Source organism: Anomaloglossus baeobatrachus, chromosome 9 (assembly GCF_048569485.1).
Source record: "Anomaloglossus baeobatrachus isolate aAnoBae1 chromosome 9, aAnoBae1.hap1, whole genome shotgun sequence".
Classification (NCBI taxonomy): Eukaryota; Metazoa; Chordata; class Amphibia; order Anura; family Aromobatidae; genus Anomaloglossus; species Anomaloglossus baeobatrachus.
In genome coordinates, this window is record NC_134361.1 from 184656814 (window position 1) to 184671347 (window position 14534).

The 14534-nt window shown below is 48.6% G+C and overlaps 1 protein-coding gene across 1 annotated transcript in view; it reads left to right on the forward strand.

Moving 5' to 3' along the window:
• RABGAP1 (RAB GTPase activating protein 1) overlaps positions 1-14534 on the forward strand; it is a 295120-nt gene that overhangs the window by 55571 nt on the left and 225015 nt on the right. Inside the window, 3 exon segments of the mRNA XM_075324109.1 lie at positions 7520-7630; positions 8899-8965; positions 12711-12813. Coding sequence (XP_075180224.1) covers positions 7520-7630; positions 8899-8965; positions 12711-12813 — 281 coding nt within the window.

Below are 14534 nucleotides of genomic sequence, written 5' to 3' on the forward strand. Positions count from 1 at the left end.
TTTTCCACGTACGGTGGTAAATATGGGATGAAGGCCGGCTTTCGGGCACTGTACAAGGTGGAGGTGACCGCAGGAGAGAATCTTCCTCTTTTTAAAGTCCAGGTCTCAATTCTGGAGTTCTGATGGGAAATGCGCCCTTGGGTCAGCAGGTCTGGGATGCTTACGAGGCGCCATAAGCAATTGTACTAATTCAGCATACCAGGCGCACCTGGGCTAGTCCGGTGCTATTAGTATCACCGGGACTCCTTCTGCCTTGATCTTCCTGATTACTCGCGGCAGCAGGGGCAGAGGCGAAAAACATGTAAGTTGGACGGAAACTACTTCAGGAGACTAGAGCATCCGCGCCAATGGACTGTGGGTCACGTGACCTGGCTAAGAACGCGGGTACCTTTTCGTTCAACCTTGAGGCCATTAGATTATTATTATTTATTTGTAGAGCACCATTAATTCCACGTCTGGTGTACTCCAGTGAGTGCAGATGTGTGGGAACACTTCTGGGTGGAGAAACCACTCTCCGGCGGCCAGGCCTTGGCGACTTAGAAGGTCTGCCACCCAGTTTTCTACTCCCGGTATGTGTAACGTTGAAAACACAGACCCCCGCCGATTCGGTCCAGGTGAGGATCCTGAGGACCTCGAGATAAGCGGTCTTGCTGCTGGTACCTCCCTGCTGATTGACATGGACAATGCAACAGCTGTGGCCTAATTGGACCCAAATCAAACGACCTGCTAGCAGAAAAGGGGAATGACCTGAGCGTGAGAAGATCGTGATGATTTTCAGGATGATTTCTGGGAAGGGAAGACTCCTGGGGTGTCCAACGTCCCGAAGCAGTGTGGAGCCAGTACGCTGCTCCCCAGACTAAGACTGGCGTCCGTGGTCAGGAGTAGCCAGTGCACTTGGGGGAGAAAAACTCCTTCTCGATATGGAAGAGGACTGAAGTCACCAGTAAAGCGCATACCTGACTGAAGGTGTCAGGTGAAAAGTTCGTCCAAGGAAAAGGGGCTCTTGTCCCAGGCAGCTAGAGGCGCAAGCTGCAGTGGGCGGTGGTGTGGCTAAGCGAGCAGCACTGCCTCTATAGCCGCCGCTATCGTACCTAGCACTCTCATACTAAATCGTATGAAGTGACAGGAGTACGTAGAGGGCAGTGTACCGCTTGTTGTAGAGCGGTCGCCTTGACTTGAGGGAGAAATATCAAGCCCCGAAGAGTGTCCAGGGACATGCCCAGGGAGGTGACGGATTTTGACGCGACCGGGGATGATTTGACTGGAGTCAGAAGCCGCCCTAAGCGGGATAGGGTGCCCACAGAGATCTGCACGCTGGTCGAGCCCTTGATGAGGAGGTCATCCAAGCAAGGCAGAACAGCCACTCTCCTGGCGTGAAGGGCACTCATGGCGGCCGCCATGACCTTAGTTAAGACCCTTGGAGCTGTGGCAGAGCCGAGGGTAGGGCCACAAATGAAAACAAGAAGTCCTGAACCGCGAAGCGGAGAAACTTTGGTGAGCTGGAGCGATGGGTATGTGCAGGTACGCGTCCCTGATAGCTAGGGAAGCAAGGAATTCTCCTTCGACCATAAAGGTAATAATGGACCCTAGGAAGTCCATTCTGAATCTCCTTACGTGCACATGTTTGCTCAGGTGTTAGAGGTCCAGGATGGGACGAACTGACCCGTCTTTCTTTAGCAACCATGATAGGTATAGCCTTGAACCTCTCGCCGTCCGGAACAGGTACCATCACCCCCGCCGTTTGGAGGGAGTGGATTGCTGAGGAGAAGGCCTCGTGGTGTTTTGGAGCATTTGGGGGGTTTGAGAGAAAAGACTGACCAGGGGATCGGGTCCAGAATTCAATGTGGTAACCGGAAGACACAAGATATCACACCTATTTGTGGTCTGAGGCGGCAGCCCAGATGGAGAAGGACGAGACTTCTCGGTCTTTGTCTAGACTGCCAGGACGAGGTGGACTCGGGGACGGCTGAGAAGGTCGGGCCCTGCGTGTCTAGTAAAAAAAACCCATCCTGGGCTAGAGTTGGGGGAGAGAGGTACTCTTTTCCTCCCGTGGCGTCAGACAAAAAAAAAAAAAAGCCTGTCCAGACGATCGGCAAACCATCAGTCTGGAAAGGAGTACTGTGAGAGGCTTCTTAGAGACCGAGTCCACTCTCCATTATCGGAACCAGAGGGCCTTACGGATTTCTGTGGTATTTGAGGCGGCAATAACTGCGCAGGTAGCAGCGCCGAGGGAGGCCTGCATGAGGTACTCCGCCGCCGCAGCAATGTGAACAGTTACATCTGTGAGGGTCTGAGGAAAACTGGTAGTCCTGGTGCCTGTGCGACCCACACGGAAGGGGAGAGGGACCCGCAGCCTCGAGGCAGAGCGATCGAGCTGCTCCACTTGTCTGTCTGTCGGGTCCTTGAAGGAGGATCCATCAAGTAAAAGACAGGAGGGTCCTTCAGGCAGGCGGAAGCCGGGTGAGGGTCCACCGAGGCCGGATCGGCCCAGCCCTTAGAGACAGCTAAGCCAAAGGGGTACCGGGACTCCATGAGTTTACGGATACCGAAGCGGCGTCAAAAAGCTCTTCTTTTTTTTTTTTTTTTTTGAAGTTTCTTCACCCTTTTAAAGGAGACCGCAGGGTCAGTAGTATTGGATGGGAGATCTTCCATATGCAGAGTTTTGGTAGATTGCTGCAATAAGGGAGTCCATCGCAGCTTGATCGCTCGGGGAGGTTGAAACCAAGGAATCATCCCGGTACAAACATCATTCCCCTTCCTCCGGCTCCTCAGAGACCGCGGAACATGTGGGAGAACCCCATCTGTGAACCCCAGAGGGAGACCCATGGGGGTCATGCCCTTTTTCTGATCTGCAACTGGTGAAGCAGAGGGCTGATTCTTATCAGAAGGACCCTCTATAGAGGTGTCATCAGGCTGCGTTCTGTCCAGGGGCCCCGAGGGGTGTAGGACGATGTTGCATAGCCAGCACCAGGTTCTGGGAACTGTGCCCATTCTAGGGGACTGGGAGCCGTAGGCTCTGGGCTGGCAGCGGTTGCTGCAGTGGTGGCGGGGGGGGGAGGGGTTGGGGGGCTACAAAGGCACCGACTCACAGAAGGAAGAGGTGCTATCATCCCCTAGTAGCTCAGCGTGGCAGGATACATTAATAGTCTTATAGTTGTTGCTGTAGTTGTGCAGGGCATAAAACATGTGACTGCAGCCCCTGGCTGATGAGCCACAAACTCTGATTGTAATGAGGCAGCAATGCTCTGCAGAGTTAATATGCAAGTGAGGCTGTAACTCATCCAGAACCCTGATGACCCTTTCCCCCTCCTGCGTCACAGTTCCTGTGGGAAGGAGGAAGCCAGCTCTGAGAGACGCCCACAGGCTCTGATCACAACAAGAGGGAGCAATGCTCTGCAGCAATGCTCTGCAGATCCTGTGTGAGAAGGGTTATGCGCGCTTTCGTGAGGGAGCGTGGCTTATCGAGTGTCATAGGGGGCAGGGCTTAGCTCTGACAAGAAGGCATGAGAAAATATAATAAACAAAAGAAAATGGTGGGAAGGGACTCCGATTCCCCCTTCCAGCCCTGTACAACAATGGTGGACAGAAAAACCTCTATAAGGCTCTGTGTGCACTAGGCCATTTTGCCCGCGGATTTGCTGCGGAAATTTCTTGAGAAATGTCTGCAATCTTTGTGCAGACATTTCCCAGCAAATCCTATGAGAAAAAAAAATAGCTGTGCGCACTGTGCGGATTTTTCTCAAGAAATTTCCTTGAGAAAATTTTCTCGAGGAACTTTCTTGAGAAATTGAGCATGTCCATTATTTTCCGCAGGTACCTGCGGTATACCCCCGGAATTTCACTCCATTCACTGTAATGTAATCGTGAAATTCCGGGGGTATACCGCAGGCAGCAAATGATGTGCGGTATACCCCCGGTATAGCCGCGATTTACCTGCGGTAATGCTCATCGCTGCCTGCGGTTTTGCAGGAAGCGATGTCATTATGCCAGGAAGAGGAAGCGGAGCAGAGTAAACACAGACGTCACACTCCCTGGACGCCGCACAGAAGCACTTCCGTGCGACCTCCAGGTGCCCGTGCAGTGTGTCCCGCTCCAGCCTCGCGGCTGCCTGCACTGCAGCGTGTCAATGTCTGCCCGCAGTGTCAGCAGCTTGTCACGCTGCAGCGCAGGCAGACACTGACACAGGCAGATACTGACACTGCACTGCAGGCTGTCAGTGTCTGCCCGCAGTGTCAGCAGCCTGTCACGCGGCAGCGCAGGCAGACACTGACACCCTGCAGTGCTGGGAGCCGCGGGGATGACGATCGCTGCTGACAGGAGGTGAGATCATTACCTGCTGTGACGATCTCCTGCCTCCTGACGCCACCGCGGTCACTGCTGTCTATGCCCGTCTCGCGAGCGGCCCGAAACTGTCACTAGCAGTGACGTCACGGGCTCTCGCGATACTTCTGACAACGCGGCGGGCATAGAAGTCAGTGACAGCGCTGACATCAGCAGTACAGGAGATGATCACAGAAGGTAATGATCTCATCTATGCTCCTGATGGCAGCGCTCGGCATCCCCTGCAGTGACCTGGGCTATTGATGTTAGCTCAGGTCACTGCATTGCTCTCCCAGCCAATGGGGAACATTCTGTTCTTCATTAACTGGGACAGCGACTATGGTATGGATCGCTGTGCACCCCCCCTTATTGGATTACGCCGGACGTGGAATTGATTGTTCTTTTCAATAAATTGGTTAAAGAGGGAATGTATTGGGGAGTGTTTTTTCAAATAAAACTTTTTTTGTCTATTTTTTTATTTCTTACTGACTGGGTTGGTGATGTCGGGTATCTGATAGACGCCTGACCTCGCCAACCCCAGGGCTTGATGCCAGGTGACATTACACATCTGGCATCAACCCCATATATTACCTCGTTTGCCAACGCACCAGGGCAACGGGATGAGTTGGGGGCGAAGCGCCAGGATTGGCACGTCTAATGGATGCGCCACTTCTGGGGCGGCTGTGGCCTGCTATTTTTAGGCTGGGGAGTGTCCAATAACAGTGGACCTCCCTAGTCTGAGAATACCAGACCACAGCTGTCCGCTTTACCTTGGCTGGTGATCCAATTTGGGGGGGACCCCACGTTTTTTGTTTTAAATTATTTATTTAATGTAAAATAACAGCGTGGTGTGCCCTCTATTTTGGATTACCAGCCAAGGTGAAGCTGTCAGCTGTGGTTTGCAGGCTGCAGCCGTCTGCTTTACCCTAGCTGGCTACAAAAGATGGGGGGACCTCACTTCGGGTTTTTTTTTTATTATTTATTTATTTTATGGCTAAATACAAGGCTAAGCACCCTTTAGTGCCACATGAAAGTCACTAAAGGGTGCCAGCTTAGAATATGCAGGGGGGTGGGACATTATTTATGTCTTTCTCATCTATCTATCTATCTATGGCCCATTTCACACGTCAGTGAAAAACACTGACGTTTTTCACTGGCGTGTAAAACACGCACATGTCCCTCCGTGTGCCGTGAATTACGGCACACGTGGGTTGTCTAAGTGCAATCCGGGCTCCGTTCTCCGTGGCCCGTGATTGCACTTAGAAATCAACTCACCTGTGTGCGCTCCTGCTGTCCTTGGTGCTGATCGCTCCCGCGGTGCAGCATCCGGCCGGCGCTGACCCCCGCAGCAGCTGCTTCCGGGTCGGCTGTGTCGTGCATCATGAATATGCGCGACAGTAATGAGCCGGCTTAGAAGCAGCAAGCTGCACGGGCTGCAGAGAGCGCCGCTGAAGTCGGGTGAGTAAAAATGATTTTTATTTTAAAAGCACGTTTTTTTTCTGGCACGTGTTTCACGGACCACACCACTGTGTGGTCCGTGGGACATCAGTGATGCCAGAAAAAAATGGACATGTCTCCGTGCGGCAATCACGCACACGCGGGTACGCCGCACGGAGACACGTGCAGTGAAAAATCACTGACGTGTGAGCAGACCCATTCATTATAATGGGTCTGCGTATGTCACTGATTCTGGTACGTAGAAAAAAAAGCACAAACGTCCCAGAATCACTGACGTGCGAAACAGGCCTATCTATCTATTCATCTATCCATCTTTCACTCTATCCATTATCTGTCTATCGATTATCTATATTATTTATTGCAAAACCGCAGGGACCAACCTGCGGTAAATCCACGGCAAATCCGCATGCGTTTTTCCCGCGGATTTTTCCGCAGGTGCGGAAATCTTCAACTCCCAGAAGTTTCTCAAGAAATTTTCTTGAGAAAAATCACTTTTCCAGTGCGCACAGAGCCTAAGTGTACCGCAGCTCCGGGTGCACTTAGTCCAGGGAGTTGTCCCCTCCCCCCGCCACAGGTGGAATGCTCTGCAGGTGTCTGCAATCACAGCCCATGTGCATCCAGTCAGTGTGACCTTTGCTCCAGTTTCCTGTCAGGGAGCCAGTGTGCAGATTCTGACGCCTGCTGTGCCCGGTCACAGAACGTGTATCAACTCAGAGCCTGCCAGAGGGACTGAGGAATGCTCTGGGGCTCTGGAAAAATCGGAATTACCTCACCTCAGCTCCTGTGGAGATGGCAGTCTGGTCACGCTGGTGCGGAGCGAATATCAACTCAGAGCCTGCAAGAGGGGCTGAGGAAGTTTTCATCTGCTCTGGGCTCTGGAAAATCAGTGCCATGAGACCTGTCGTCCAGTGAGTAACAGCCCAGGATCCAGCGTCGCAGGAGGTGGTACGGGGAGGCGACACTCCGCGTTCCCGCATGTTGATGGTTTTGGGAAATCGGTCCCCGAAGGAACTGTCACCCTCTAAAAACAAAAAATTCTTGCTGCAGTAGTCTGCAGAGATGTGCCCCCTATAGACACTAAGCTAAAACTGAGGTTGCCTGGCCCTGCCAGGGGGTCTATACTGCAGAGGAGGAGCTATGCTTTTGCATCTACTTAGTGTCCTCCTATGGATAGGCAGCATAACACCCATGGTCCTGTGTCCCCCAATGAGGCGTCAGAGAAATAAGCTTAACCTTTTCCTATCTTGAGTCTCCCTGGGGGGGACATTCCAAAAATTCCGTTACGCTCCTTTGTCCCCTGGCAGGGGACATCAATAATCCATATGCATTTTACCCTCCTAAGTCCCTTCTAGCGGGCCACTGAGTGGAAAGTCCCTTTTCTAAGCATAGCAGGCAGGACTTCACGCATAGTGCTATTTTATATATGGGCGGAGCAGGAAATTTTTTTTGGATAGGAAAGTTTAATTCACCAACGAAAAAGTCCATTGCTGCCTCTCAGTTGCTGCTCCCAGCCTTGGTCATAGGTTGCATGCAGTAGTCACTTTATGACTTCAGTGCTTGGGACCGCTGCAGCCGATCACTGGGCTCTCGGCAGTTTTATGCTCACTGTTGTAATCGTTCTGGTATGAGTGATTTTGTAATCAATACTAAAAGGTATTAAGAAAAAAACGATTAATACTACTGTCCTTTGTTTTCTCTTCCCATCCGCAGTACTGATATTTACACATTTTTGTTTTAATAGCGCGGTTTCAAAGGATAAGGACAAGCAGTGCTTCAGACTACGACAGGGAGTTGACAAGAAAATTGTTATTTATGTCCAGCAGACATCCAACAAAGAACTAACAATAGAGAGGTAATTTATATTATTATTATTATTATTAATAATGATATTTTTTTTATTGTATTTTTCTATTTATTCCTTTTTGTATTTCTATTTTGTGTTATTATGATATTATTATTTTGTATTTCTATTTATTCCTTTTGTATTATTATATTGTATTTCTATTGTATTATTTCTATTTTGTATTTTTCTATTCTATTTTGTATTTTTTGAATTTCTATTTGTATTTCTATTTTGTATTAATAATACAAAATAATAGAAATAATATTGTATTTTTCTATTTTGTAATTATAATTTCTATATGTATTTTGTATTCTATTTTGTATTTCTATTTTGTATTTTGTCATGTTTTGTATTTCTATTATTTTTGTATAAATAATGCAAAATAGAAATAGTAATGTATTTTTCTATTGTTAGAATACAAAATAGAAATAATAGAAAAATACATTTTCTATTTTGTATTTTTACAAAATAGAAATAATAATAATACGAAATAATACAAATAGAATACAAAATAGAAATAATACTTTGTATTATTTCGTAGTATTATTATTATTTCTATTTTGTAGTAGTATTAGTATTACTACTACTACTACCACATTTATTATTTATATCCTGTAAACTAGCTCATGTTTAGGAATACATTGCATGTCCACCCTGCTTTCTTTGATGCCCTGGCATGTAAGGCTGTCCGACTGTGATGTCAAAGAGCGGAGCAGTGTGGGAGTGATACTTCATAGGGGGCGTCAGGAGCTGTCATATTGTGTATAGGCAGCTATGGGGCTCGTACTGTATTCTGGGACTCGGGGACCATCATACTGTGTTTGGGTGCTGTAGCGGCATCACACTATGTATTGGGGGGTTAAAAACCCCACACTTTCGTATGACCTTTCACAACAGTCACGGTCTCTCATATGGCCCCTGGGGAAAACTAATTGGCCATCCCTGCCTCGTAGAGAATTGACAGGAGTTTTTGAGACCTAAAGAAAATGATTAGAACATGGAAGATCTCCTCCACGTATATAAAGGTTTTCATTGATGTTTTTTCTTTCTTTAAGTTTTACCTTTTTGGTTTAATTTCTTGCACTGTGACTATTTTAGGGATCTGACTCCAGCTGTTTGAAAACTTTAATTCCAAACATGCCCCATCTATTGCATGCCATCCTGTGACTTTAAGGACTGCTGGGAGTTGTAGTTTTACAGCAGCTGGAGCGCTGCAGGATGCTGGTCTCCGATCTGTCCCATTCCTAACCTCTCACTTCTGTATGTGTTTCCTCTAGGTGTTTTGGACTCCTCCTTAGTCCTGGTAGAGACGTACGGAATAGCGACATGCACTTGTTAGAATTGGTAAGTGAACGGTTAACCAATCGTACATTGTTGGTTGTGGTTTCCATCTGAGCGACGGCTGCGGCTTCTTCTGGGAGGAAGGTCCTGAGAGAGAATCCATCTTCTGTGATGTCAATATTCCCTAAGGCGGCTGATGTGCCTGTCCTTACAAAACAATCAGATATTGACCCCTTTTCGCTGTGACCAATTTTTTTTTTTTTTTTAATTTTGTTTTTATTTTCATTCTTTACTCCTCTTCCTTCAAGAGCCATACTTTTAGGCTATGTGCGCACTAGAAAAGTGATTTTTCTCAAGAAATTTTCTTGAGAAACTTCTGGGAATTGAAATTATCGCACCTGCGGTAAAAAACCGCATGCGTTTTTGCCGCGGTTTTTCCGCAGGTTGGTCCCTGCGGTTTTTTTATGCTGTAACTGCAATAAATAATATAGATAATAGATAGATAATCGATAGACAGACGGATAATGGATAGAGGGAAAGATGGATAGATGAATAGATAGATGAGAAAGACATATATAATGTTCTACCCCCCCTGCATTTTCTAAGCTGGCACCCTTTAGTGACTTTCATGTGGCACTAAAGGGTGCCTAACCTTGTATTTAGCCATAAAATAAATAATTAAAAAAAAAACCACGTGAGGCCCCCCCATCTTTTGTAGCCAGCTAGGGTAAAGCAGACGGCTGCAGCCTGCAAACCACAGCTGGCAGCTTTACCTTGGCTGGTAATCCAAAACAGAGGGCACCCAACGCTGTTATTTTACATTAAATACATAATTTAAAACAAAAAACGTGGGGTCCCCCCCAAATTGGATCACCAGCCAAGATAAAGCGGACAGCTGTGGTCTTGTATTCTCAGACTAGGGAGGTCCACTGTTATTGGACACTCCCCAGCCTAAAAATAGCAGGCCGCGGCCGCCCCAGAACTGGCGCATCCATTAGACGTGCCAATCCTGGCGCTTTGCCCCAACTCATCCCGTTGCCCTGGTGCGTTGGCAAATAGAGTAATATATGGGGTTGATGCCAGATGTGTAATGTCACTTGGCATCAGGCCCTGGGGTTAGGGATGTCACGCGTCTATCCGATACCCGATATCACCAACCCAGTCAGTAAGAAATAAAAAATAGACAACAAAAAAAGTTTTATTTGAAAAAACACTCCCCAAAACATTCCCTCTTTCACTAATTTATTGAAAAGAACAATCAATTCCACGTCCGGCGTAATCCAATAAGAGGGGGGGGCACGGCGATCCATACCATAGTCACTGTCCCAGTCAATGAAGAACAGAATGTTCCCCATTGGCTGGGAGAGCAATGCAGTAACCTGAGCTAACATCAATAGCCCAGGTCACTGCAGGGGATGACGAGCGCTGCTGTCAGGAGGATAGATGAGATCATTACCTGCTGTGATCATCTCCTGTACTGCTGACGTCAGCGCTGTCACTGACTTCTATGCCCACCGCGTTGTCAGCAGTATCGCGAGAGCCCGTGACGTCACCGCTAATGACAGTCTCGAGCCGCTCGCGAGACGGGCATAGACAGCAGTGACCGCGGTGACGTCAGGAGGCAGGAGATCATCACAGCAGGTAATGATCTCATCTCACCTCCTGACAGCAGGGCTCGGCATCCCCGCGGCTGCACGCGCTGCTGTGTGTCAGTGTCTACCTGCGCTGCCGCGTGACAAGCTGCTGATACTGCGGGCAGACACTGACACTGCAGGGCAGGCCGCCGCAGGGCTGGAGCAGGACACAGACTGCACGGTTACCCGCCGGAGGTCACACGGAAGTGCTTCTGTGCGGCGTCCAGGGAGTGTGACGTGTGTGTTTACTCTGCTCCGCTTCCTCTTCTGTCATAATGACATCACTTTCTGCAAAACCGCAGGCAGCGATGAGCATTACCGCAGGTAAATCGTGGCTATACCGGGGGTATACCGCACATCATTTGCTACCTGCGGTATACCCCCGGTATTTCACGATTACATTACAGTGAATGGAGTGAAATACCAGGGGTATACCGCAGGTACCTGCGGAAAAGAAGTGACATGCACATTTTCTCAAGAAAGTTTCTCAAGAAATTCTTCAGAAAAGGAATTTTCTTGAGAAAAAAAACAGTGTGCGCACAGCTATTTTTTTTTTCCCATAGGTTTTGCTGGGAAATGTCTGCAGAAAGATTGCAAACATTTCTCAAGAAATTTCCGCAGCAAAACCGCGGGTAAAAATGCCTAGTGCGCACATAGCCTTATTCCGTTAATATAGTCATATGAGGGTTTGTTTTTTGAAGGACGAGTTGTATTTTTGAATGACGCCATTCATTCTGCCCCGTATTGTACTGGAATTGATAAAAAAGGGGGTAAAAAAAGTTTTGTTTGTCGCCATTTTCAGAGACCCGTAACATTTTCATTTTTCGGTTGCTGAATTTGTCATGGCTCGTCTTTTGCAGGGCAAGACAAACTTTTTTACTTCTACCATTGTGGGATAGATGTGATGTTTTGATTGCCTCTTATAGCGTTTTTTTGTAGTGTTGCAACGAGCAAGAAACCATAATTTTGTCACTTTAAGTTTTTTTTCTGTTTATGATTGCCAGTCAGAATAATTTTTAGATTCTGACGGATGGGTCTTTTTTTGATGCAGCAGTACCACAACTTAATTTGTTATTTTTATTATTTATTTTTAATGGGGGGGGAGAAGTGGGGGATGCGGCGGTTTATGTTGTTGGTGGTGGTGTTTTTTTTTTTTTTTTTTTTTGTTTAACTGCATTTATTAATTCCCTTAGGGGACTTGACCCTGTGATCGTCTGATCACTTGTACTGTACTTAACAATACCACAGTATTTCTGCATATAGTAAAAATCACAGTCTCCATTTGAAGCTTAGGTATCATCGGAGCTCTGTAATAGGCACAGAGGTGTTCATTGGGCTCCCAGGTGTTGTAACAACTCATCGGCGCCCCATAATCACATCTCGGGGGCACTAATAGGCCATAAAACGATGCCCCCTCCGCCATTGTATTATTAATGTTACTGTCAGCAGTATTTAACTGGGTAAGAGTCGCCGCGGAGCTCCTCTCCACTAACGACTGTTAGGCCGGGGCCACACAGGGCAATGCTTGCATGCAATGCTTGCATGAGACTCGGCTTGCGCTGGCAGCACAGCAGGAGCCAAGTGTCATGCGAGTGTGCCTGCGTCCTGAGGTCCGACCCTACGAGCGGACCTCAGCTGCGGGGGGCGGGCTGGCGATGCGGAGGGGCAGGCCGGCACTGAGGAGGGGAGCCAGCTATTGTGATTCTCGCTATGCACACGCGGTACACCGGTGTACCGCGAGTGCAGTGCAATTTTTTTTTTTCCTCTCGCCCCATACATTTGAATGGGTGCGAGAGAAAAGAGTCTCGCATTGACCTGCAGCATGCTGCAATTGTTTTCTCGGTCCAATTATGGCTGAGAAAATAATCGCTCATGTGCGCTGACACACAGGCTAATATTGGTCCGAGGGGAATGCGATGTTTTATCGCACTTCACTCGCACCGATTTTCTCGCCGTGTGGCTTAGGCCTTAGAGGTAGATCCAGCCATTACCCACCAGATGAGGGTCCCGTGATCCCGCTACCGACTTCGACTTTACATGTACTGCGGTTGTTGTTAAAGGGTTAAATGTTTAATTTTTTTTTTTTTCTTCAAACATTATATAGAAAACCTACAAAAAAAGTACTAAAATCTGTAAAAGGCCCAACGCACAAATAACTTGCTGTGTATTTTTAGGAATCGATGGGTAAAAGCTCGGATGGAAAGTCCTACATCATCACTGGAAGCTGGAATACAAAGTCCCCACATTTTCAGGCTGTAAATGAGGAGACACCAAAAGGTATGAAGCCCTTCTGTAATATGGGAAATGATAGGACGATTACGTTTAGGAGGCTGCAAATACATGTATCAAAGTCTGATTTCACATTGGAGAAAGGATGGACGTTAGTAACATTTGCAACATGTAAAATTGTGACATACACACATTTTTCCTGGTCCCGTGCTTCATACAGGATAGTATTTTATATATTTGTGTATGAAGGGGGCTGGCTGACGGCTAGTTTCAATAAGGCTAAGTTCACATTTCCGTTGATTTGTATCCGTCACATGCGTCGCTTGACGCATGTGACTGATGCGCTGTTCAACGCTGTACAACGGATGACAAAGAACAGAATTCTTTGTCGGATTCCGTTGTGTGCGGGGGGCGGAGTTCGGGGGCAGAGCCGAGCGGGGGGCGGGGCCAGGCGCTGAGGATGTCAGTGGAAGTGCTGCGGTCTGCATGGCTGGGGACAGGTGAGTGTATCTGTGAGTGAGTGAGTGTGTGTATGTGCATGTATGTATGTATGTATGTATGTGTGTGCACATGCAAAGTGCGGGAGGGGGCGGAGCCGAGCGGGGGGCGGGGCCAGGCGCTGAGGATGTCAGTAGAAGTGCTGCGGTCTGCATGGCTGGGGACAGGTGAGTGTATGTGTGAGTGAGTGAGTGTGTGTATGTGCATGTATGTATGTATGTATGTATGTGTGTGCACATGCAAAGTGCGGGAGGGGGCGGAGCCGAGCGGGGGCGGGGCCAGGCGCTGAGGATGTCAGTAGAAGTGCTGCGGTCTGCATGGCTGGGGACAGGTGAGTGTATGTGTGAGTGAGTGTGTGTATGTGCATGTATGTATGTATGTATGTATGTGTGTGCACATGCAAAGTGCGGGAGGGGGCGGAGCCGAGCGGGGGGCGGGGCCAGGCGCTGAGGATGTCAGTAGAAGTGCTGCGGTCTGCATGGCTGGGGACAGGTGAGTGTATGTGTGAGTGAGTGTGTGTATGTGCATGTATGTATGTATGTGTATGTGTGTGTGTGCACATGCAAAGTGCGGGAGGGGGCGGAGCCGAGCGGGGGGCGGGGCCAGACGAGGGTGTCAGTGCTTGTCTGCATGGCTGGGGACAGGTGTGTGTGTGTGTGTGTGTGTGTGTGTGTACATACATGTGCGGAGTGCGGGAGGGGGCGGGGCCGAGCGGGGAAGTGTCGGCCTCCCTGCACACGTAACCAGCCTAAATATCGGGTAACAGCAAAGCACCCGATGTTTACCTTGGTTACCCGATATTTACCTTGGTTACGGGCCTACACCGCTTAGCGCTGGCTCCTTGCACCGTAACCAGGGTAAATATCGGGTAACCAACCAAAGCTGGTGACGTGTGCAGGGAGCCAGAGAGCATGCGCAGCGAAATCCGACGGATCTCGCTGCTCAAAAAACGTTACATGCTGCGTTCCCCCCGCCCGGCGGTCAGTCGTTCCACGACTGATCAGTCGGGCGGAGGGTGCAACGCAGCATCATCAGTCACAATCCGCTGCTCATACAAGTCTATGGGAGCAGCGGAATCCGCTAAACGGATTCCGCTGTTTACAAGAGCAGCGGATTGTGACTGATAGATTTTAGCGGAAATGTGAACTTAGCCTAAGTCAGCCTCCTCCTCTGTCTGTATATCAGCTATGTAATATAACTGTGGAAAAAAGGGCGCAAATAGGGTCTTACCCGTTATGGGAATTAGGTCTAGTGCTAAAAGCCGCACTCAC